Here is a 25,920-nt window from a genome sequence, read left to right as displayed (position 1 = left end):
CTTGAAAACTTGTCTGAAAGAATATGTCAGGAATAAAATTGTTGCTATGTCTTCTCCGCATTTGTCTCAAATGGTCAGCTCATTCAGATAAAGAGGAAATTGACCTTGTTTCTTGTTTCATATTCCTTCTGCTGACTGGCTGAGGCTCACTCCAGGCTGTCAGGTGTCACTTCACTTCACTTTTATAGCAGGAATTGACTCCAAATGTGTTGAAACTTTTAAACAAATAATGTTGTATCAAAACAGTGATTGTGTTTAAAATAATGCAGCATGTGTCGGATCTAACCAGACACACAGATGATGTCTTCTCTCTCTCTCTCTCTCTCTCTCTCTCTCTCACTCTCTATCTCTGTTTCTCTCTCTTCTCTCTCTCTCCAGCTCTCGGTCTCTCTATCTCTCTCTCTCTCTCTCTCTCTCTCTCTCACTCTCTATCTCTGTTTCTCTCTCTTCTCTCTCTCTCCAGCTCTCGGTCTCTCTATCTCTCTCTGTCTCTCACAGCTTAATTTCATCATTAATGGGTTTAGAATTAATTACCCCTCATTAAGCCCCTGTTTTACTGGGAGCTTACAATGTATTTAATCACTGTTTGGTTCCTGTGTGGTGTTCTGAGTGAGGGGGAGGGGTGTTGGGAGGGGGAAGGAAGGAGGCAGGGGAGGTGAGGGGGGATAAACGTGCTGATTTGTTTACCTCTAGTCAGATGCTCTGTTAGAATCACAGGGGTGCGAGCTGTGTGTCTGGAGGGAGTGTGAGTTTATTTGTACACGGTTTAATGACCAGCCATTGTGTGGTCTGGTCTGTTAGCAGTAGTCTTAGCTCTAGGGAGGCTCTCTGCTTGTGTTTACTGCTTTGACTGACTATCTCACTCTCTCTCTCTCTCTCTCTCTCTCTCTCTCTCTCTCTCTCACACACTCTCTCTCACTCTCTCTCTCTCTCTCTCTCTCTCTCTCTCTCTCTCTCTCTCTCTCTCTCTCTCTCTCACTCTCTCTCTCTCTCACACTCTCTCTCTCTCTCACTCACTCTCTCTCTCTCTCTCTCTCACTCTCTCTCTCTCTCTCTCTCTCTCTCTCTCTCTCACTCTCTCACACTCTCTCTCTCTCTCTCTCTCACTCTCACTCTCTCTCTCTCTCTCTCTCTCTCACACTCTCTCTCTCGCTCTCTCTCAAATTTGATACACTGTAAAAGGGATACTGTGAAATTGACAGTAGCTTACAGGCAACTCGGTGGCTACAAACATGTTCTATTTCATATTACAGTACACATTCTGTAATATAAATACAGTATCAAAGCAGGTACTGTGTAATCAGCAGGCACTGTGTGATCAGAAGGAATGAATGGATGAATGAATGAAATTCATTTCGGGGAAGGTTTTGTATTTTACTGTAATTACAAGGGATCGGTGCAAGCATGTTGGCTGCTAGATGAAGTGTTTACACATTACATTTCTAGAGACTTAACAAAGGCTTCCTAACTGGCAGCGAAAACATGGTAAAACCGACCAAAAAGAGATAGCAAAATACTCAACCATTTAAGGTCAATTTATTCGTTTTTTCCAAAAATGATTTTATAATAAAAATGTTTAATCAATTTAGTTACAATTCTAAATAATAAACAACCAAACAAAAGTGAATCAATCCAACTTAACCCTTGTGTAGTCTTAACATTATATATACTCCCCTTGTCCTAAGGGTCAAAAATGACCCGCCTTCTCTAAACCCTTAGAATAAAGCAGCTTAATTGAATGTTAAACCCCAAATCTATTTTGCATGAAGAAACAACCTGTCATTCATCACAAACTTTGTGAATATCTGGGTTTTCCTCTTCTCAGTGTAGAAAGACTGCATTTAATCAGTTGACACCACTCGTTTTTATTACAACACACCTGTCATCATTTTTTTCTTTACTAAAGTAGAGGTTTATTATTATTATTATTACTTATTGCTAAGGGTACTGCATAGGTGTAAACATGTATTTTTGAGCCAGAGAAAACACTTGAATACCATAAGAAAGTAGCAGAAATGTCCAGAAAGTAGTTTTGAATGCATTTTATTGAAGGGAAACAATAACAGTCTTGAACTTTATTGGCAACGTAGTGATATATTCTTATATACTGTACAATGAGGAATTCAACTACAAAATACTAGTCTTCTCCCATTTTTTTAACCATTAACCCCACCCAAAAGGTGTATAAACAACAATAAATAAGAATAAAATGAGATAATAGATACAAAACAAAAAGGTGAAGAGCATAAATCAATCAACTCTAATTAGCACATGTATGACAGTATGCAAGTGTGTGTGCATGGACTTTGCAGATGTATTTCTCACATGTGCAGCACATAGTATTTGTTTTACAGTCCTTCTTTGGGGGGCAGAATTGGCATCTCCTTCTCTTGCCTGCCCCAACTGCAGCCTCAGGTGGATCAGGGCAAGATTCAGCCCCCTGAACAGCTTTCACAAGCGCTGCAGAGGCTGCTGTGCAGGGGAGACGCTCCCTTCTTTGAATGTGTGGGGTTACAAGTGCCTTTCCCAGCTGCTCCAGGAACACCCTCCTCTTGTTCCGTGTATCAGGCATCCAGGTAGGGTTGATCTTGTTCCATATCACGAAGGCATTGTATGAGGACACATCTATGATGTTATGGAAGATAACCAGGGGCCAGTAGGCAGTCATCCTCCTGCAGCTGTAAGTTACAATCACCTTGTCCAGGTTGTCCACGCCTCCTTTGTTGTGGTTGTAGTCCAGGATGATTGCTGGGATCACTGATCTGAGCTGTTTTGGGCAGTGTGCTCAGGAAGACCACATTCCTATTCCTCTTTGGGAGGTAAGTAACTAGAGTGGCGGTGGGGGTGAAGGCAAACCTTGATGAGAAGGCCTCTCTCCCCCCTTGTTGTGAGGAGTGCAGGGGGGAGCTCAGGCTTGTTCTTTCTAACTGTGCTGAACTTCCTCTTCAGGAGCTGCTGGCTGAGTTCAATCAGTAGCACACATAATCTCAATTTCTCTGTGTGTGTGTGTGTGTGTGTGAGAGAGAGAGAGACCCTAAGACAATCTTTATACCCTGGTGGTGTATAGCTTTCATGGAAACAAAGGTGATGTTTCACATTTTCTAATGTTGGGGTCACTCTAGGAGAAGTCATAAAATTTCAAGTTGAAAAAAGATAATTTAGTGGGTTTTCTCTGCTGTTAAACATAGTGGTGGGTCATGTTTGACCCTTAAGACCCTTAAGACAACACTAGGGTTAAGCTAATGACATAAAGAGAAATACAAACAAATTCATTCAATTAAAAAAAACACATAGGTAACATCAGTCCATAATTTAGTTAGACATGGTTGGTCTGGTGTAGTGGTTGACTGTGTGTTTATATCTTTGTGTTGGGGAGGGGAAGATGTTTAAGGTTTAAGACTTGGTGCCACCCCAATCTGTCCTCTATTTGAAATGATGGTGCAGTATAATCACATACAAGTTAAATTGATACAGCATTTTCACTCACGGGTCCAACAAATATAGCCTCTTACAAGGCAAACTTCAAAATATGTTAATGAGCCAGAAACACCACAACTATGCACCCACTAGAGGTCAAAGGGTTTTTGGCGATCCAATGATACAGCTGTATTCTGTGGGGTGGAATTACAGTACCATTCAAAATGCAGCTGTTAAGGTTTTCTTCCGGTGAAAGAGAGGAGGACCAAAATGCAGCTGTTAAGGTTTTCTTCCGGTGAAAGAGAGGAGGACCAAAATGCAGCTGTTAAGGTTTTCTTCCGGTGAAAGAGAGGAGGACCAAAATGCAGCTGTTAAGGTTTTCTTCCGGTGAAAGAGAGGAGGACCAAAATGCAGCTGTTAAGGTTTTCTTCCGGTGAAAGAGAGGAGGACCAAAATGCAGCTGTTAAGGTTTTCTTCCGGTGAAAGAGAGGAGGACCAAAATGCAGCTGTTAAGGTTTTCTGGTGAAAGAGAGGAGGACCAAAATGCAGCTGTTAAGGTTTTCTGGTGAAAGAGAGGAGGACCAAAATGCAGCTGTTAAGGTTTTCTTCCGGTGAAAGAGAGGAGGACCAAAATGCAGCTGTTAAGGTTTTCTTCCGGTGAAAGAGAGGAGGACCAAAATGCAGCGTGGTTATCTCGATACATCTTTAATAAAGACGAACAATACAAAAACAATAAACGTGAAAATCCGAAACAGCCCTATTTTTTTTTAATAAAAAATAATTTATTATCTTCAATACCATTCATTCTTTACAACTCATAATTTTCATACATACTCAAATAATGGTATTTTAATTTAACTAATTTAACTAAACATAAACCCCAAACAAAACCTCAGGGGAGCATCTTCCCTCCCGTCACCCTACAAAATACCTTTCCCTATCTCCCCATCCCTAATCTATCCCCTTACAAATCTAAATGACACCCAGCCCTAAACCCCCCTTCCACCTCTCCCGAGCAGCATGCTGCCCCCACTTCCTCTCCTCCCTCTTCATCCTCCCCCTCAAATCTCCTTCCACCCTCCTCACTATCCCTTCCACCCCCCAATCTCTCCCTGTCTTCACCATGTTCTGCCTGGCTTCCCACAGCCCCCGTTTAAAGAGACTCATGAGAAGCCAGAGCAGAAACCTGTCCCTATCCGTCCCTCTCGCTCTCCCTACACCTCTCTCTAACCTGGCCCACGTCAATACAAAATCCCCCCTTACCAAACCTAACAACACCCGTGCCCTAGACCATACTACTCCGGCAAAGGCACAGTCCCAAAAGACATGGCGCACAGTCTCCTCCCTGCCACAAGAGGATCTTGGACAGGTGGGGGATTGCACCAAACTATACCGGTACATGATGGAACGTACCGGCAAGCACCTATGGAGGCTCAACCAATTCAGGTCCTTGAGCCTGTTGTCCAGACCCCGCGTCTGCACTCCCTCCCAGACCACTTCCGAGATGCCCACTACAGGCAACGGACTCCCTGCCTTTCTGGCCTCCTCGTACAGGTGCCTGTGATCTAAACCTACTCGGGCAACTTCAACCTCAGGGTGCGCACGCAGCCACTTGGCCGCATGACCAAAGTGCCACGGCAGCTGTTCTGCCCGAGGACCCGTGTTAGACCACACCATTATGCTTCTCGCCTGATATGAGAAGAACACCCGCAGGAGGTAACCGGATGGGTGTATCACTGGATGAGCAAGCTCCGTTAACAAGAAAGAAACAAAAATTGTGTCCAGCTTGAGGGGGAAATGTGGTACCCCCCTACCTCCCTCCCCGATGGGACAGATCATGCGCGCCCTGGCGACCCACTCGCACCTGCCACTCCACATGAACTGAAACACAAGCCTCACTAGAGGCCTCCTCAGACAAGCCGGCAATGGGTAGATGTACGCCAAATACAAAAGAGACGGCAACACATCCACCTTTAGGACCAGGACTTTGCCCATAAAAGACAAATACCTAGCCTTCCACATTGCTAGCTTCCTCTGTACCACTGCGATACGCATGTTCCAGTTCAGCGTCGCTGAGCCGGAGGTCTCAAAATGGACCCCGAGAATCCTCAGGGCCCCCTCACAGAGAGATAACCCCCCGGGCACATCCGTTCTACCGCGCCATCTACCGAAAAACTTGACGGAAGACTTTGCATGGTTCAGAACCGCTCCCGACGCTCGGGTGAAATCCCCAAAGATGGCAAGGGACCTTGTCAGGCACGAGTCCTTGCACAGCAGCAAGGAAGTGTCGTCGGCGTACTGCGTCATCTTAACACGCAGCCCACCACTTCCAGGGATCAACAAGCCTTCCACCCCTGTGTCTGCCCTAATGGCAGCCCCCAGAGGCTCCATGTACAGAACGAAGAGGAGAGCCGAGAGTGGGCACCCCTGCCTGACCCCAGACGAGAGGTCAAAAACGTCACCCAAGTGACTATTTACACTAACTCGGCACCCCGCTCCGACATATAATGTACGAATCCATCCTATGAACTTCTCCCCAAATCCTAATCGACCTAACACTCTGAATAAAAAGGATCTATTCACGCGATCAAAGGCTTTCGCCTGATCTAGCGCTGCTACCATTAAAGGCAGTCCTCTATCTTCAACCCAAGCAATGGAGTCCCTGATTAACTGTAGGTTCCATCTAATAGAGCGGCCCTCTACCCCGCACGTCTGATCCTCATGAACGACGTAGGGAAGGGCTGTGCGCAACCGGTCTGCTAAAACCTTTGCAAGTAGCTTGTAATCTACGCACAGCATGGTCAATGGCCGCCAGTTGCCAAGGTCTGTTACTTCCCCCTTCTTATATAAAAGTGACAGCACACCAACAGCCATTGATCCCCCCGGGACCCCCGTCTCAAGGATGGCCTTCAAGACTTCGAGGACCACTGGTCCAAGTATACCCCAAAACTTGAGATAAAACTCAGCCGGCAGCCCATCCATCCCAGGCACCTTCCCTTTTCCCATCCTCCTAAGAGCGCTCTCAACCTCTTCTAGTGAAATCTGGGCCTCCATCACTTCTCTAATGTCCTCCGGCAACCGCCTGGACAAGTGTTCTAAAAACACATTTCCCTGCTCTACATCTATTTCCCTTTCCTTAAATAAACCTTGGAAATGATCAGTTGTCACCCTGACCATATCCTCTGGTTCTCTAACTATACTACCATTTTCTTCCCTAATGCCATGCATTACCTTCCTACTCTGTCTGGCCCTAACCGACTTAAAGAACATAGCGGAACAAGTCTCATTGTGTTCTAGAAAGCCACTATGCGCACGCTCCAGGAAAGCTCGAGCCTTCCGCTCCTGCAACTCCCTGAGCTGCGCCTTTAGGGTAGCGGATCTCTCCCAGTCAAACGACCCGCCGAGGTTGCCTGCCTCATACTCGAGTTCAATTAACCTTTGGATACGATCCACCTCCCTCCTCTCCTCCCTTTTTTTCCTCTTGCAATACCCTATTATAAAAGCCCTAATCCTCACCTTAACTAATTCCCACCACTCTAACACCCCCTCGCACATGGACCGGAGGCCTTCAAGCCTCCAAAAGAAATCATAAAACCTGTCAACAAAAGCCTGCTCCTCCAGCACATCCCGATCTAACTTCCAGTACCCCCTACCAAAGAGGCAGACTGGAGACCCCACCTGCAGGAGCACCCCGTCGTGATCCGAAAAGAAAACAGGCAACAGCCGCCCAGACAACTTACCCAAAGACCTGGGTACAAAAATATAGTCGAGCCTCCGCTCAACCCCCCTGGAGTTGCGCCATGTAGGACCGGCCATTTTCGGAGTAGTGTGCAGACCACCATCAACCAGACCATGGCAAGCCATTAGCCTGGTAATGGCGCCTGCACTGTTATCCCCCCCTATTCCTAAATCTGTATTAAAATCCCCCCCTATCACTAATTTCCTATTTGTGACACACAGGGGCGTCAGACAGTCCACCATCTCCCTCCTGTCTGCCACCACCTGTGGCCCATACACCACCACTAATCTAAATTTACAATCCCTTATCGTGACATCCACCCCTATAACCCTCCCCTGCATTACCACAAAAGAATCCTCCACTTTTACCTCCCTGTGCCCACACAAAATCCCTACCCCCGATGAGTGCACCCCCCCAATACCCCAAACCGACTCCCCCTTGTCCCACTCCCTCTTAAACCTACTAACATCCCCTCCATCCCTCAGGTGAACCTCCTGTAAAAAACAAAAATCAAACCCCACACCCTCCAAATAACTAAAAACCGCCCTCCTCTTAACAAAATCCCTTAAACCCCTTACATTTAAAGTAACAAAAGTAAAATTAGACCCCATGAAAGAATCAAATAAAATCATGTAATACACTCAAATTCTAAACCCAGACAGAAAAAAACAAAACCAGGAGACTCACCCGATGCTCCCCTGCTCCATATCTACCGGTGAAAACACCATCCGTACTCCCGACATCCCCCCCACTTCCTCCATCTCACCAACCCAGGATGCAGGAATAGTGTTTGGCTCCGGGGTGCCCTGCACCCTGGGTCTACCCCCACAATCCTCCCCCTCCCCAGTGCTGCAGCTGGATTGGAAAAAAATCGGGGAGGCTGAGTCCCCAAACAAAAAACTCCCCACCTCCTCCTGTACCCAGTCCTGAGTCTTGTTAGGTGTGTCCCCACCCAACAGAAGTTGAGGGCCTGGGGAAACCAGCAGCAACCCAGAGGTTTCTCCCACCCCCATCACTCTCTTGGCCATCCCCTCCCTCTCACTGTCGGCCAATCGCACCCTCCTCTTCATTCTCTTCTTTGGTGATGGCGGTAGTGGAGAGATACCACCCTCCCCCCCCACCAGCTCCTCCACCATACCCCTCATCTCTTCCACCAGGGCACTTTCCCCCCAGTCCACTTGCTCTTCCACCGTCTCCTTCTCCAACACTCCTCCCTCGCTTTCTTCTCTCTCATGCTCCTCCACTCGGTTGCCTTCTTCCGCCGCTTTTCCTGGTTCTCCTACTCCCGTGCCTTCCGTTTCCTTCTCTCTTCCATCCGCCGCTTCTTGCTCCTCCTCCTTCCTTGCGGCCTTCCCCTCTGGACCTGTACTCTGGTCATGAGGCTTGCTTCCTTCCCCCCCTCTTCTTCCCCCATCCCCCGCTCCTGCTCCCCCCCCAGCCGCAGACGCATATGACCTCTGACGAGCCGGGCACCCCCGCCACAGGTGTGCTGACGAGCCACACCCGTGGCACGCCTTAGGCTTGTCACAATCCTTCGCCTCGTGTTCCTCAGATCCACAAAATCTGCATTTTCTTGTGCTGCACGAGGCGAATATGTGGCCGTAGGCCATACAGCGCCTGCAAAATGGGGGCTGACGTGTATAAAACAACGTCCCCCTGTCAGCCCCTAGGGAGAACATAGCAGGAGGATGGAGGTAGCCACCATGTCCCTTTGGGTCCTCTCTGAGGAGGGCCTGGAAGCCTCTCCTCCCATTCCAAAACCCAAGGGAGTCTTTGAGGTGCCTTGCTGAGGAGACGTTATCCATGTATCTCCCCAGAAAGGCCCTCACCTCTTCATCCTTAACGTATGGGTTGTAAATGTTGACAGTTACAACCCTAAAGTTATTCTTCGCCAGGCTTGTTATTTCATAGTGGCTCATCGGCCTCTCGCCTCCCACTGCTCTTGCCCTTCTCAGGATATCATCGTGTTTCTCCTCTGTATATAGTGCCACATCGTATGCTCCCTCCAACGAGTTGCCTTGGAAACAAAACACGTCCTTCACCGTCAGCTTTAGAATCCCCATCAATATTATCCTTCCAAAAGTTTCCCGTCCTAAAGGCTCCAACTCCTTTTCCTTCCAAGCAAAACGAATCGTGTTGGCCAGCCCAATCCCAGGGACCGACCGTGTTGATGTATTTAGCACCATCTCCGCAAGGAGAATGGCGCTCGTTCTCTTCTCTTCCAAAACAATGAAAAAAGAAAATCCAAAGTGACTGAGCCTATCTGGTGGAATACAAAACACTGAGACAGGAACAATCACCCACGAAACACTCAAAGAATATGGCTGCCTAAATATGGTTCCCAATCAGAGACAACGATAAACACCTGTCTCTGATTGAGAACCACTCCAGGCAACCATAGACTTTTCTAGACAACTATACTACACCACAATCCCATAACCTACAAAAAAAACCTAGACAAAACACAACACATAAATAACCCATGTCACACCCTGGCCGGACCAAAATAATAAAGAAAACACAAAATACTAAGACCAGGGCGTGACAACAGCAATTATTTGCCCTGTCCTTAACAGTTTCCCACAAAAATGATGCTGCAGTAAACAGTACTTTACTGTTGAAAATACCTAAATTACCATATCATTTACAGTTTTTCGATCACAGTATATGCTTGGTAAGAATGACATGGTCAATGTTGCCAAAGTGAAGTGATACACATAACAATTATAAAAATAACAGCAACAACAACAATAAGAATAGTAGCTATAATACTATAATAGTCCCTCTCTATGTGCCTCTCCATCCCTCCCTGTTCCTGTCCCTCTCCCCTCCTCCTTTCTCCTACCCCCTGTAGGCTATGCCTGGAGGCACGGGACCCCTACTGTGGCTGGGACAGAAAACAGAGAAGCTGCACCACTCTAGAGGACAGCTCCAACATGAGCCAGTGGAGTCAGAACATCACTGTGTGTCCGGTAAGATCCAACAGGGACCCACAGTTTCCCTCTCCCACCTAGCTCCTCATTGCATCTGTTGTCACTGGTGCACAATCCCCCATAACCCCATGGGACTGCCTGCCACATGGCAACACGGGCTGGCCGACACCCTGGAATACCTCCTGTCTGTCTGGTCTCTCCTGGGGACTGGCCCTACAGTAGTCTGACACTTTAACAATTTTGTGCTATGTCAACTCTCCTCAGGGACCCTGGTCCTGGTGTGACATTGTTACAGTTTGTCCAGGCCGCTCTCGCAAAATCATTTTTGAGCCTCAAGGGTCTTGTCATGCAGTACCACATGATTAATGATGGCATCCTGTCCATTCCAGTCCCTGACGCTCCAGTCTCTCTCTGCCCTGTCTGACTTTTTAGCTGAGGAACCAGACCACCAATGGCGTCTTTGGACCCTGGACGACGTGGCAACCATGCAGCAATGACGATGGCGACGGCACCAGCTCCTGTCTGTGTCGCTCCAGAGCGTGTGACAATCCCTCTGCTCGTTGTGGTGGGAGGAACTGTGAGGGGTCCACCATCGAAGTCTCCAATTGCTCCAGGTATGTAGAACCACCAACCAACCACACCAATCTTACTCACTGTGTGTCCCAAATGGCACCCAAATCCCTATATAGTGCACTTCTTAGTCTCTCTAGCATACTACATAGTATGAAGCAATGTACAGGGCATGCATTCTAAGCAGTATGCTTATAATGCTAGTGTGGATATTGGACATCTGCTCTGGTCAAAAGCAGTGCACTATGGAGAATAGGGTCCCATTTCAGATGCATCCTCAGAAATGCAGCATTGTACTCAGGCTGTGACAGAATTAGCATTCTGACAGGATAAGAGGTATGTCTACAAAACAGGGTTTTGATTAAATAATGTAGGTGACATCCAAGTTTCCCCTCAGAGGTCTTGTACCGTCTGTGTCTAAGGAAATTGGTCAATCACCATTACTGTGAGAGAACAGCTCTCAGATACAAAGTGCCGGCTCCTTCATGTGCAGGTAGCTGTATGTGTGTGTGTGTGTCTGTGTGTGTGTGTGTGTGTGTGTGTGTGTGTGTGTGTGTGTGTGTGTGTGTGTGTGTGTGTGTGTGTGTGTGTGTGTGTGTGTGTGTGTGTGTGTGTGTGTAACCATTACAACTCAGACACAAAGTGGCGGAGCTCCTTTCATAGCTATGCCAGATTAAACCCAGGTCCAATTATCATTAGTGTGAGAGAACTGCTCATATACAAATTGCCGGAGTTGTGTTTGTGTGTGTGTGTGTGGGGCGGACCTCCTTTCATAGCTATGCCAGATTAAACCCAGGGTGGGGAAATTGAATTGTGTTTAGCCAGAAGTCGCATGCATACACCAGATAGATGCAGTGAAACGTGTTGTTTTACAGGGTCAGCCATAGTGGTGTGGCACTCCTGGAGCAAAGGAATGTATTTCTGGTGTATTTCTTAGCTCCTGAGCAAGTGGTTCTCTTTCCTCTCATAATAACAAATGATGGCCATGATCATAAGTATGTTGATTGCTTGAAGGAAGCTGAAATGGTGTATTGGCATGTTTGTGATTCTTTAAACCTTCTTTAATAACATCACATTTCTGTTGCTACAGAAACGGAGGATGGACACCATGGTCGTCATGGGGACAGTGCAGCACCACCTGTGGAACAGGGTTTGAGATGCGCCAGCGCTCCTGCAACAACCCCTCGCCCCGACATGGGGGACGTGTGTGTGTGGGCCCGGTCAGGGACGAGAGGTGAGAGGAGATGGAAGGTGTATTTGGGTCTATTTGAGAGAGAGCAATGTGAAGAAACTTTGATTTTGTCATACTTTTATCAAATGTAATTTTTTTGGCAAATAATTCAACAGTGTTTGTTTGACTCAAAAGAGCAAAACTCTCAAACATTTATGGTTGGCATTTATGAAGGAATGACCTTTATGATTCATTTATGAGACATGATGTGCACTTTTCAGTAACAGTATCTGTCCTCAGTATCTTTTGGGGGATGACAGTCTTCGGTAAATGTCAGCCCTCTTACACACGCCAGTGCCTCTCATGTGAGGCAGAATACAAATTTCAATTTCTCACAAAATGGACAATAAAGTTTCTCTCCTCTCCACTTCTTCTAGGTTCTGTAACGAGGGTGTGTCGTGTCCCCAGCCTATCTTCTGGTCCCTATGGGGTGCCTGGGCTAAGTGCAGTGCAGAGTGTGGAGGAGGGGTCCACTCCAGGGTCAGAAGCTGTGAGAACGGGAACAGCTGCCCAGGCTGCGCATTGGTATGAGACACACACACTTGCACAGACACACAGGCATCAACAAATCCATGCCATACTTACCTTCCCTTTCATACAAGACTCCTTTCTCTCCGTGGGATGTGTGAAGTTACTGTTCAGCTCAATCTTGACTGGTTTCAGATGACTGAAATTCAGTTTGAGCTGAAATGCTTTCCCTCCTCTCAGTCAAGTTGGGCTTCCCACAGTGGACTCTAAAACATGCTCTAAACTGACGATTTAGTTACTTTCATTATGAGTCCAATTAAAGTGTTATGAAGCAGCCAAATAACTCTCAGTATAAAATGGATAAAATAAAATAAAATATTTTAAAATAATTACCTCTCTTTCTCTTTCTCTCCCTCTCCCTTGCCCCCGCCTCCTCTACCTCTCCCCCTTTCCAGGAATACAAGGCGTGTAACCTTGAGGCGTGTCCAGAGGTGAAGAGGAACACCCCTTGGACCCCGTGGATGCCTGTCAACGTGACGCTGGGCGGAGCACGCCAAGAGCAGAGGATGCGCTACATGTGCCGCGCCCAGCTGGCAGACCCCCACGAGCTGCAGATTGGACGACGCAAAGTAGAGACCCGCTTCTGCCCCAACGACGGCATGGCCACCTGCGAGACTGACAGTGAGTGCTTGTCAATCATAGCGGCTTTGGGTGTTTCTAGCTAACTCATTGGTGTGGCTTTACACCAAGTGAAGCATGGATGAAAAGGATGCACCTGTCCAACATCAATCATTATTCTCTGGCTATTCTCTAAGCATTGTGGGGGTAAAACTGCCCTGACACAGTCACCACACTGTATCTCCCCCTGGGTGATCAGACTGATCACTAGAAATATATGGCGATTTCAGATGTTTGAAAAGGTCTCGAGAACATCAATATATGCCTTAGACCAATGCGCTACGGCAATTCACAATTCTCTAGCAAGCCGTGAGAATACTAATAATACTGATGATACTTGAAGGTAATAGTGAGAATACTAATAATACTGATGATACTTGAAGGTAATAGTGCGTCATTTTGTATTATTTGGTTTTAAGCCTTCCCCAAACCTTAGCCCTTAACTTAACCACACAGACTTAATGCCAGCTCAAAGACAGAACTACATGCATTTTTTTTAACCTAGTTTGTTGTTTATTTGAGCAAAATGAGATGGAAGGATGTTCCATGCAATAAGGGCTCTATATAATACTGTACGCTTTCTTGAATTTGTTCTGGATTTGGGGACTGTGAAAAGACCCCTGGTGGCATGTCTGGTGGGGTAAGTGTGTGTGTCAGAGCTATGTGGAAGTTGACTGCAAACAATTTGGGATTTTAAACACAATGTTTCTTATAAAAAGAAGAAGTGATGCAGTCAGTCTATCCTCAACTCTTAGCCAAGAGAGACTGGCATGCATAGTATTTATATCACCCCTCTGATTACAATGAAGAGCAAGACTTGACACTCTGTTCTAGACTAGCTGCAGCTTAACTAGGTCTTTCCTTGCAGCACTGGACCACATGACTGGACAAGAATCAAGATAAGACAAGACTAGAGCCTGCAGAACTTGCTTTTTGGAGTGTGGTGTCAAAGAAACAGAGCATCTCTTTATTTCGGCTAGACCTCTCCCCATCTTTAAAACCATTGAATCTATATGTTTTGACCATGACAGTTTACAATCTAAGGTAATGCCAAGTAATTTAGTCTCCTCAACTTGTTCAACAGCCACACCATTCATTACCAGATTCAGCTGAGGTCTAGAACTTAAGGATTGATTGGTACCAAATACAATGCTCTTAGTTTTACAGATGTTCAGGACCAGTTTATTACTGGCCACCCATTCCAAAGCAGACTGCAACTCTTTGTTAAGGGTTTCAGTGACTTCATTAGCTGTGGTTGCTGATGCGTATATAGTTGAATCATCAGTATACATGGACACACATGCTTTGTTTAATGCCAGTGGCAGGTCATTGGTAAAACTGGAAAAGAGTAGAGGGCCTGGAGAGCTGCCCTGCGGTACACCACACTTTACATTTTTGACATTAGAGAAGCTTCCATTAAAGAAAACCATCTGAGTTCTATTAGATAGATAACTCTGAATCCATGATATGGCAGCACATACGTTTTATCAACAATAGGTTATGGTCAATAATATCAAAGGCTGCACTGAAATCAAACAGTACAGCTCTCACAATCTTCTTATTGTCAATTTCTTTCAACCAATCATCAGTTATTTGTGTCAGTGCAGTACATGTTGAGTGCCCTTCTCTATAAGCATGCTGAACATCTGTTGTTAATTTGTTTACAGAGAAATAGCATTGTATTTGGTCAAACACAATTTTTTCCAACAGTTTGCTAAGAGCTGGCAGCAAGCGTATAGGTCTGCTGTTAGAACCAGTAAAGGCCGCTTTACCACTCTTGGGTAACTGAATTACTTTGGCTTCCCTCCAGGCCTGAGGACAAAGACTTTCCTCTAGGCTCAGATTAACAATATGACAGATAGGAGTGGCTATAGACTCAGCTACCATCCTCAGTAGCTTTCAATCTAAGTTGTCAATGCCAGGAGGTTTGTCATTATTGATCAATAACAATACATTTTCCACCTCTCCCACACTAACTTTACAAAATTCAAGCTTGCAATGCTTTTCTTTCATTATTTGTTTTTTTATACATGAATACAATTGCTCACTCTTCGTTGTTGGCATATCCTGCCTAAGTTTGCCCACTTTGCCAATGAAATAATCATAAAAATAATTGTCAACATCAAATGGTTTTGTGATGAATTAGCCATCTGATTCGATGAAAGATGGAGTTGAATTTGTCTTTCTGCCCATAATTTTATTTAAAATACTCCAAAGTTTTTTTCCATCATTCTTTCTGTCATTGATCTTGGCTTCATAATAAAGTTTCTTCCTCTTTTTGATGAAATTAGTCACATAATTTCTGAATTTGCAGTAAAGTAAACCAGTCGGATGTGCAGCCAGACTTATTAGCCACTCCTTTTGCCCCATCTCTTTCAACCATACAGTTTTTCAATTCCTCATCAATCCATGGAGGCTTATCAGTTCTACCAGTCAGTTTCTTTAACAGGTGCATGTTTATCAATAATTGGAAGAAGCATTCATCAAGTGCAGCGTCTGGATGCTCCTCCTTAATCACATCAGACCAACAAATATTTTTAACATCATCCACATGAGATTCACAGCAAAATCTTTGTATGATCCTTCATATACTATTTTAGGCCCAGCTTTTGGAACTTTGGCTTTCGTGGATATAGCCACTATATTGTGATCACTGCATCCAATGGGTACAGATATAGCAATGGGTACAGATATAGAACAAAGTTCTACAGCATTAGTAAAGATGTGATCGATACATGTGGATGATTTTGTTCCTGTAGTGTTTGTAAATAGCCTGGCAGGTTGATTAATAACCTGAACCAGATTACAGGCATTGGTTACAGTAAGAAGCTTCTTCTTGAGTGGACAGCTTGATGAAAACCAGTCAATATTCAGGTCCCCAAGAAAGTAGACCTCTCTGTTTACATCACATACACTATCAAGCATTTCACACATATTATTTAGATACTGAGTGTTAGCACTTGGTGGCCTATAGCTAAAGAAAAGGCTTTAGATTTGCCAAGTGAACCTGCAACCACAACACTTCAATAGCACTTGACATAAGATCTTCTCTAAGCATTACAGGGATATGGCTCTGAATATATACAGCAACACCTCCCCCATAAGCATTTCTGTCTCTTCTATAAATGTTACATCCTTGTATTGCTACTGATGTATCATCAAATGAATTATCTAAGTTATTGATTTCATGAACCTTATTTCTAAGGCTACATATATTAATATGGGCTATTTTCAGCCCTTTCCTGGGTAGCTTATCAGAGATAGACATAATACTGAAAAGAGCAGACAAAGCAAGAGAAAAAAATATACATTCAGCAGTCCATTAATCAATGTGTGTGTGTGTGTGTGTGTGTGTGTGTGTGTGTGTGTGTGCTGCGGGGTTGAGGCCACGAACTCATAGGCTCTCATCCCTTCCAGGCTTCTGGGAGGGAGGGTGGACAATGAGCCTGTCATATTGGATGTAAGTAATGTCCCCACGCGCTCTGGCAGCTTTCATGGCTGGGATCAGTTCTTTCCTCTTCTGGCACACAGCTTCAGGATAGTTCTCATTGAGGAAGATATACGTTCCCTTCATGTTCTTGGCTCTTTTCAGAACAGCTACCTTGTCCTAGAACCTCAGGATCTTGACCACTATCGGCCTGGGTCTATCACCTGGGCTGGTGGTGGGTTTTCCAGTCCTGTGGGCGCGCTCCACCTCAATCTTCCTGTGGTCCACCTTCAATCTCAGAAATCATTTCCCTCACTTTATCCTCAGGGGGCGGCAGGGTAGCCTAGTGGTAAGAGCGTTGGACTAGTAACCGGAAGGTTGCAAGTTCAAATCCCTGAGCTGATAAGGTACAAATCTGTCGTTCTGCCACTGAACAGGCAGTTAACCCACTGTTCCTAGGCTGTCATTGAAAATAAGAATTTGTTCTTAACTGACTTGCCTAGTTAAGTAAAGGTAAAAAATATTTTTAAAAAGGTCTCATGTGGAGATTCTGCAATTCTGTCCACAACTATGTTGTTCTGCCTTGATTGTCCCTCAAAACTGATTTATATGTCATTGTTATCACAGAACTGATGTCCTCTCTCAATGACTTACAGATTGCTGTCGTCTTGCTTTTCTCCTGTTTTAACTCATCGAGCTGACCCTGGGAGAACTGCAAACTGTTCTCTAACCCTGGGAGAACTGCAAACTGTTCTCTAACCCTGGGAGAACTGCAAACTGTTCTCTAACCCTGGGAGAACTGCAAACTGTTCTCTAACCCTGGGAGAACTGCAAACTGTTCTCTAACCCTGGGAGAACTGCAAACTGTTCTCTAACCCTGGGAGAACTGCAAACTGTTCTCTAACCCTGGGAGAACTGCAAACTGTTCTCTAACCCTGGGAGAACTGCAAACTGTTCTGCAGGTCCTGTACCTTTCTGGTCAGGTTGTCCATTCTTTTATTAGTAGAATTCACAAGTGTTTGGACAAAACATTTGAAACTATTTTCTTGTTGCTGTAACAACTGCTTGTAGGTCTCTTTTTGTTAGTTTAAAAGATCCTTCACGTGTGATAGAGAGACACCACTGTCCTCAACGGTACTCCCGCCGGCTTTGGTCTTTGTCATGGTAGCTAGCAACGTAGGTTACATCGCTGTTACTCCTCGCAGTTCCAGACAGGGAAGGTCACAGGGAAGATTGAAAACAACAAACAGCAGGGATCTAGACTGCCACAAACCCTTGACAATCCACGGTCCCAGCCACAATGGCTAACCACGTTGCGGGCTGCATTCAAGAAAACCTCACTAGCTTGATAATCAGCTAGCCAGCAGCTAGGCAAGCTGCAATGCCAAATAGCTCCGCAGACCAGTCCTTGGTCGGCAGGATCACTGGAAAGAGACCAGCAGTCCCAGCAACTGACGCCAACTGCTTCTTAGTCCAAACTAAGTCCAAACTAAGAAGCTAGGTAGCTACCAATAACTTAGTCCAAACTAAGAAGCTAGGTAGCTACCAATAACTTAGTCCAAACTAAGAAGCTAGGTAGCTACCAATAACTTAGTCCAAACTAAGAAGCTAGGTAGCTACCAATAACTTTCCAATACACTTATAAACAACAAACTTTCCAAACCAAAACCTAGCTCTTCCTCGTTCCACGTTCAACAGGAGGTGACGTGTATTGGGGAACAGGAGAAGAGGGGGACAAGAGAATAGGGGGACAAGAGGACAGGAGGACCATAGGACAGGAGGACAGCAATTGGTCCCCTGGCCTGGTCTCAGTAATCTGTCCACTGTATGTGTGAGCTATTCCATAGACATATTATAACATACACTGCTACCGTAGTACTCTATGACCAGTGTAATGTAGAAGTAGATGTGATCAAGTGTATTGAGTAGACCAGTAACCTGTGTATTAACCCTTTCCTATAGCTCTGGTGGAGGACCTCCTGAGGACCCCTGTGGTACGAGTGGCGGGCTCCGGCTGGTCGTCATGGGAGACGTGGTCCGCCTGCTCCCAGGACTGTGCCAAAGGGTACCGTACCCGCAAGCGCACCTGTGCCACGCCAGAGGGCAAGGTTGCCCCCCCAGCCTGCAGGGGTTCACCCGTAGAGTACCAAGACTGCAACTCTCAGGCCTGCCCAGGTAAAGGGGAAAGAACACAAGCACACACACACACACACACACACACAAGCACACATCCACAAACACACTGTTATGCACTGTTGCCTATTGGGACAGTCTTCAGTCTGGCAGGTACAGTGGGGCAAAAAAGTATTTAGTCAGCCACCAATTGTGCAAGTTCTCCCACTTAAAAAGATGAGAGAGGCCTGTAATTTTCATCATAGGTACACTTCAACTATGACAGACGAAATGAGAGAAAAAATCCAGAAAATCACATTGTAGGATTTTTTATGAATTTATTTGCAAATTATGGTGGAAAATAAGTATTTGGTCACCTACAAACAAGCAAGATTTCTGGCTCTCACAGACCTGTAACTTCTTCTTTAAGAGGCTCCTCTGTCCTCCACTCGTTACCTCTATGATGAAAATTACAGGCCTCTCTCATCTTTTTAAATGGGAGAAATTGCACAATTGGTGGCTGACTAAATACTTTTTTGCCCCACTGTATACACGCACGCACACATACACGCATGCACACACTGCTCCCATAACTACAAACTATTATCTACAGTTGTGGTTGGCATAATACACAATTTATTAACACACAGCACCAGGGGAGAGACATGTATGCTAATGCTAATGCCAGTCCTCTAAAGTAATGCTGAGGGAATCATTAATTAGCTAATGGCTAGCATGGCAGCGGAGCAGAACCCTGCTAAGACGAGTCCTTGGTTTCAGTAGCTGAGTCAGTCCAGTGTTTGAACTAAAGCACCTCATCATTACCATAATCATGCAGTTGGCCTGCTTTAACTGGAGGTAACTGCACCTCGTCTCAGCTCAACCCAGCTCTGATCTTAACACTCATGTAAATGGAATGTGGACAGAATGACTGACTGTATGAATGTTTTATGTTTGGTGAATCACTGATGAACACATCCCTTGAGTGTATATTTAATGACTGGTCACTGGCCATTGCTACCTACATACGTTTACTGGCTGTGTATGCCAGCCTATTATCCTCTGTCTCTGAAGGATGTACCATGAATCAGCCTGCCATCTCTCTGTGCCTCTGAAAGTTGTATATTATGTGACTTTGGGAGGGGGGTACCTGATTGACAGAAAGAGAGAGAGAGGGAGATTGAGAGAAAGAAGGACAATGACACAGAGAGAGATTTTAATTTTTAATTTTACCTTTATTTAACCAGGCAAGTCAGTTAAGAACACATTCTTATTTTCAATGACGGCCTGGGAACAGTGGGTTAACTGCCTGTTCAGGGGCAGAACGACAGATTTGTACCTTGTTAGCTCGGGGGTTTGAACTCACAACCTTCCGGTTACTTGCCCAATGCTCTAACCACTAGGCTACGCTGCCGCCCCGACAGATATTCGTACTGATTGAGAGAAAGAGGGACAAAGAGAGGGGGAAGGGAGACAGTTAAAGAAAATGGATTTGACAAGAGTGAGATGAAGGTGGAGAGAGTTAGAGAGAAATGTCTGTAACGAGAACTGGTCCGGTTTGATCTAGCGTTATCATACATGCTCAAGGCTTCTGTTTACTCTCTCTATTTTATTCTTTCTCCATGATGTCCCTCCCAGTCCCGTCACAATGCACTCCCAGTTGCCAGGCAGTCAGAGCAGTTTGAGGCAACCAAAGCAGGCATGCCACATTTCACTGCCCCTACTGTCTAATCCACTGGAGTAAATTGAGTTTTCTAGAGCAGAGAGATGAGGGTTCCAGGTCAACCCCAGCGCCACTCACCTCTCTCCACTCATCACTCACTCTCTCAGCTCAAACACTGTCATACAGGAGGGAAGACTGACTGCAACTGCCAATGTGTGAGGAAATGACAACACACTAAATACTATAGAAGGGTTTTAAGCACAGGGTAGTTGTTCTGATGAGTCTTACTCACAGACATGGATAGAGACCATGGGCAGCAGGAGTCTTAGTTGTTTTCTAATAGGCTAATCAATCTGGTCTTCTAGGTAGACTTTATGTGTGTCTGTTGCAGCTAGAAGAGGATAGCATTTCATATGTTGATTTGTGCCTAGTTGGCGATGAAAGAGGTACCTGACCTTGCTTGCGTGTTTTTGTGTGTGTGTGTGTGTGTTTTCCCATCTAGTGAGTGGAGCCTGGTCCTGTTGGTCGTCCTGGTCTCAGTGTTCGGTACCCTGTGGTGGAGGGCACTATCAGCGTACCCGCTCCTGTAACAACCCCAGCCCTGTCAACGGAGGAGATATCTGTATTGGCCTACACACTGAGGAAGCGTTGTGCAACACACACACCTGTGACGGTAAGGCAAAGACACACACACATCCATCAGAGTCGCAGGCTTTCCTGTTCTTTACATGAATGAATGAATTACATGTTATTTCTGTGTCAAATTGCCAGTTGGCGGCCCATCCCTTATTGTATTAATTGACAAATAAACAAACATTACAATAATTCACTGTGGTAATTAAATCATAATTCTTCTTCTGGTGTTCTCTGCATTGCGCATCGCATAAAGACTGGAAAAATGTAAGGTAAAAATCACTACATAATAGTAAATAAGGTTATCCAAACAATAACTACATCCCTAGAGCAGTAACATAATATACATACACACTGTATATATACATATACACACATACAGTTGAAGTTTACATACACCTTATCCAAATACATTTTAACTCAGTTTTTTACCATTCCTGACATTTAATCCTAGTAAAAATGTCCTGTCTTAGGTCAGTTAGGATCACCACTTTATTGTAAGAATGTGAAATGTCAGAATAATAGTAAGTCTTTCATCACATTCCCAGTGGGTCAGAAGTTTATATACACTCAATTGGTATTTGGTAGCATTGCTTTTAAATAGTTTAACTTGGATCAAACGTTTCAGGTAGCCTTCCACAGGCTTCCCACGATAAGCTGGGTGAATTTTGGCCCATTCCTCCTGACAGAGCTGGTGTAGCTGAGTCAGGTTTGTAGTCCTCCTTGCTCGCACACTTTTTCAGTTCTGCCCACAAATGTTCTATAGGATTGAGGTCAGGGCTTTGTGATGGCCACTCCAATACCTTGACTTTGTTATCCTTAAGCCATTTTGTTATCCTTAAGCCGACTTTGGAAGTATGCTTGGGGTCATTGTCCATTTGGAAAACCCATTTGCAACCAATTTGCTTCAATATATCCACAAAATTTTCCTACCTCATGATGCCATCTATTTTGTGAAGTGCACCAGTCCCTCCTGCAGCAAAGCACCTCCACAACATGATGCTGCCACCCCCGTGCTTCACGGTTGGGATGGTGTTCTTTGCTTGCAAGCCTCTCCCTTTTTCCTCCAAACATAACGATGGCCATCATGGCCAAACAGTTACATTTTTGTTTCAACAGACTAGAGAACATTTCTTCAAAAAGTACAATCTTCGTCCCCATGTGCAGTTGCAAACCGTAGTCTGGCTTTTTCATTATGGTTTTGGAGCAGTGGCTTCTTTCGTGCTGAGTGGCCTTTCAGGTTATGTCGATATAGGACTCGTTTTACTGTGGACACAGATTTTTTTGTACCTGTTTCCTCCAGCATCTTCACGAGGTCCTTTGCTGTTGTTCTGGGATTTATTTGCACTTTTCGCACCAAAGTACGTTCATCTCTAGGAGAACGTGTCTCCTTCCTGAGCGGTATGACGGCTGCATGGTCCCATGAGGTTTATACTTGCATACTATTGTTTATACAGATGAACGTGGTACCTTCAGGCGTTTGGAAATTGCTCCCAAGGATGAGCAATTTTTTTCTGAGGTCTTGGCTGATTTCTTTTGATTTTCCAATGATGTCAAGCAAAGAGTCACTGAGTTTGAAGGTATGCCTTGAAATACATCCACAGGTACACCTCCAATTGACTCAAATTATGTAAATTAGCCTATCAGCTGTTTAAAGGCACAGTCAACTTAGTGTATGTAAACTTCTGACTCACTGGAATTGTGATACAGTGAATTATAAGTGAAATAATCTGTCTGTAAACAATTGTTGGAACAATGACTTGTGTCATGCACAAAGTAGATGTCTTTACCGACTTGCCAAAACTACAGTTTGTTAGCGAGAAATGTATGGAGTAGTTGAAAAACGAGTTTAATTGAATCCAACCTAAGTGTATGTAAACTTCCGACTTCAACTGTACATACATACATAACATATACAGATAAATAAATACAGAAAAGAAACAGAAGGCATTTGAACCCAGTCTGGCACAAAGAGAAGATTCATATGGGACACAAGCCTATACACCATCTATATACACACATACCATTTACCACATAGAAGATTCTTATGGGAGACAAGCCTATACACCATCTATATACACACATACCATTTACCACATAGAAGATTCATATGGGACACAAGCCTATACACCATCTATATACACACATACCATTTACCACATAGAAGATTCATATGGGACACAAGCCTATACACCATCTATATACACACATACCATTTACCACATAGAAGATTCTTATGGGAGACAAGCCTATACACAATCTATATACACACATACCATTTACCACATAGAAGATTCTTATGGGACACAAGCCTATACACAATCTATATACACACATACCATTTACCACATAGAAGATTCTTATGGGAGACAAGCCTATACACCATCTATGTACACACATACCATTTACCACATAGAAGATTCTTATGGGAGACAAGCCTATACACCATCTATGTACACACATACCATTTACCACATAGAAGATTCTTATGGGAGACAAGCCTATACACCATCTATGTACACACATACCATTTACCACATAGAAGATTCTTATGGGAGACAAGCCTATACACAATCTATGTACACACATACCATTTACCACATAGAAGCTAAACGTTGTTTTTTACAATTTCATTATAAGTAGCACTTTTTCTTTTATTCCAGGCTTTATATAAATATTCCACAATCGAAAGTACACAATGGACAAAACACAATTCAGTTTCTCCTCATCACTCAGCCACATAATGCCAGGGTATATCTGGTGGTCTGTCTCCTTGTCACTCAGCCACATAATGCCATGGTATATCTGGTGGTCTGTCTCCTCGTCACTCAGCCACATAATGCCAAGGTATATCTGGTGGTCTGTCTTGTCGTCACTCAGCCACATAATGACGGGGTATATCTGGTGGTCTGTCTCCTCATCACTCAGCCACATAATGCCAAGGTATATCTGGTGGTCTGTCTCCTCATCACTCAGCCACATAATGCCAGGGTATATCTGGTGGTCTGTCTCCTCTTCACTCAGCCACATAATGCCAGGGTATATCTGGTGGTCTTTCTCCTCGTCACTCAGCCACATAATGCCAGGGTATATCTGGTGGTCTGTCTCCTCATCACTCAGCAACATAATGCCAGGGTATATCTGGTGGTTTGTCTCCTCGTCACTCAGCCACATAATGACAGGGTATATCTGGTGGTCTTTCTCCTCGTCACTCAGCCACATAATGCCAGGGTATATCTGGTGGTCTGTCTCCTCATCACTCAGCCACATAATGCTTGGGTATATCTGGTGGTCTGTCTTGTCATCACTCAGCCACATAATGACAGGGTATATCTGGTGGTCTGTCTCCTCATCACTCAGCCACATAATGCCAGGGTATATCTGGTGGTCTGTCTCCTCATCACTTAGCCACATAATGCCAGGGTATATCTGGTGGTCTGTCTCCTCATCACTCAGCCACATAATGCCAGGGTATATCTGGTGGTTTGTCTCCTCGTCACTCAGCCACATAATGCCATGGTATATCTGGTGGTCTGTCTCCTCGTCACTCAGCCACATAATGCCAAGGGTATATCTGGTGGTTTGTCTCCTCGTCACTCAGCCACATAATGCCATGGTATATCTGGTGGTCTGTCTCCTCATGACTCAGCAACATAATGCCAGGGTATATCTGGTGGTTTGTCTCCTCGTCACTCAGCAACATAATGCCAGGGTATATCTGGTGGTCTGTCTCCTCGTCACTCAGCCACATAATGCCAGGGTATATCTGGTGGTTTGTCTCCTCGTCAGTTAGCCACATAATGTCAGGGTATATCTGGTGGTCTGTCTCCTTGTCACTCAGCCACATAATGCCATGGTATATCTGGTGGTCTGTCTCCTCGTCACTCAGCCACATAATGCCAGGGTATATCTGGTGGTCTGTCTCCTCGTCACTCAGCCACATAATGCCATGGTATATCTGGTGTGCTTTCTGGAATAAGAACAGTTGCATATCGTGGTAGGAAGGGCAATAGAGGATCAAATTAGTTTCATTTTCTATTTCTTAGTGGTCACAATAGTTGCATAGTCTTTCCTAATCAATGCATTGCAAGCCTATCGTGATAATTGCTCACTGATCAATACTGTGCCAGTCAGCACCTTGTTATGTCACTCCAGAGAAGGGTGTGAAAGAGGTGCATATTGGGAAACGGAGTACCCATGCCTATTCCCTGCTGTGCTGGGAGGCAGCCCAATTGTGTCTGATAGTGTACCTTGTTGCCCAACAATGTGTGACGATGTGACATGTATACTGTCTATCAAACCAGGCCCTCTGCTCTGTGTAGTGTCTCTGTGTAGTGTCTCTGTTTCCTATAGGACTCTGTAATATGTATGAGTGTGAGCCAGCTATAGCTAATCCTGGACTGGGTAGAAAGTTACTCTCAGACATTCCTCTGAATAAGCCCACAGCCTTAATGAGAGACAAGACTAAATCTAATCTCTTGTCTAAAGAGTTTGTCTGATTCCTATCCTAATCCATTCTTTATTTTCCAGCAAACTGGCCAGTGTCACTATTTATTGTGTTCATGCTGCGGCGTCCAGTGTGTGTTTACGTGATTAACTATACTTGCGGGGACCAGAAGTCCACACAAGAATAGTAAATGAAAACATTTACTGGGACATTTTGTTGGTCCCCACAAGAATAGTAAATGAAAACATTTTTACCAACTGGGGATATTTTGTTGGTCCCCACAAGGTCAAATGCTATTTCTAGGGGGTTCAGAGTTAAGGTTAGAATTAGTGTTAGGGTTATAATTAGGTTTAGGTTAGGAGTTAGTGTTAGGGTTAGGTTTAGGGTTAGGGTTAAGTTTTCCGGTTGAGGTTAAGGTTAGGGTTAGAGTACGGGTTAGGGAAAAAAGGATTTTGAGTTGGACTGAGCTGTGTGTCCCCACAAAGTGTGTGTGTGTGTGTATATGTGTGTGTGTGTGTGTGTGTGTGTGTGTGTGTGTGTGTGTGTGTGTGTGTCTGGCAAACTGTCATTCATATTTAATTAGACCAGCTGTCAGTCAGTCA

At 44.8% G+C, this 25,920-nt stretch overlaps 1 protein-coding gene across 5 annotated transcripts in view; it reads left to right on the top strand.

The window, feature by feature from the left end:
* The window catches only part of LOC109871046 (semaphorin-5B), a 271,930-nt gene that overhangs the window by 233,975 nt on the left and 12,035 nt on the right, over positions 1-25,920 (top strand). For all 5 annotated transcript variants that reach the window (XM_031805788.1, XM_031805787.1, XM_031805786.1 and 2 more), the window contains exons 13-19: positions 10,011-10,128; positions 10,522-10,703; positions 11,750-11,893; positions 12,268-12,415; positions 12,814-13,039; positions 18,426-18,638; positions 20,741-20,911. In XM_031805788.1, coding sequence (XP_031661648.1) covers positions 10,011-10,128; positions 10,522-10,703; positions 11,750-11,893; positions 12,268-12,415; positions 12,814-13,039; positions 18,426-18,638; positions 20,741-20,911 — 1,202 coding nt within the window. The remainder of the gene's footprint in view (positions 1-10,010; positions 10,129-10,521; positions 10,704-11,749; positions 11,894-12,267; positions 12,416-12,813; positions 13,040-18,425; positions 18,639-20,740; positions 20,912-25,920) is intronic.

The sequence above is a fragment of the Oncorhynchus kisutch genome, linkage group LG26 (genome assembly GCF_002021735.2).
Source record: "Oncorhynchus kisutch isolate 150728-3 linkage group LG26, Okis_V2, whole genome shotgun sequence".
NCBI classification, from domain to species: Eukaryota; Metazoa; Chordata; class Actinopteri; order Salmoniformes; family Salmonidae; genus Oncorhynchus; species Oncorhynchus kisutch.
Note: the sequence above shows the minus strand (reverse complement) of the source record. Positions and strands in the feature narration are given on the sequence as shown.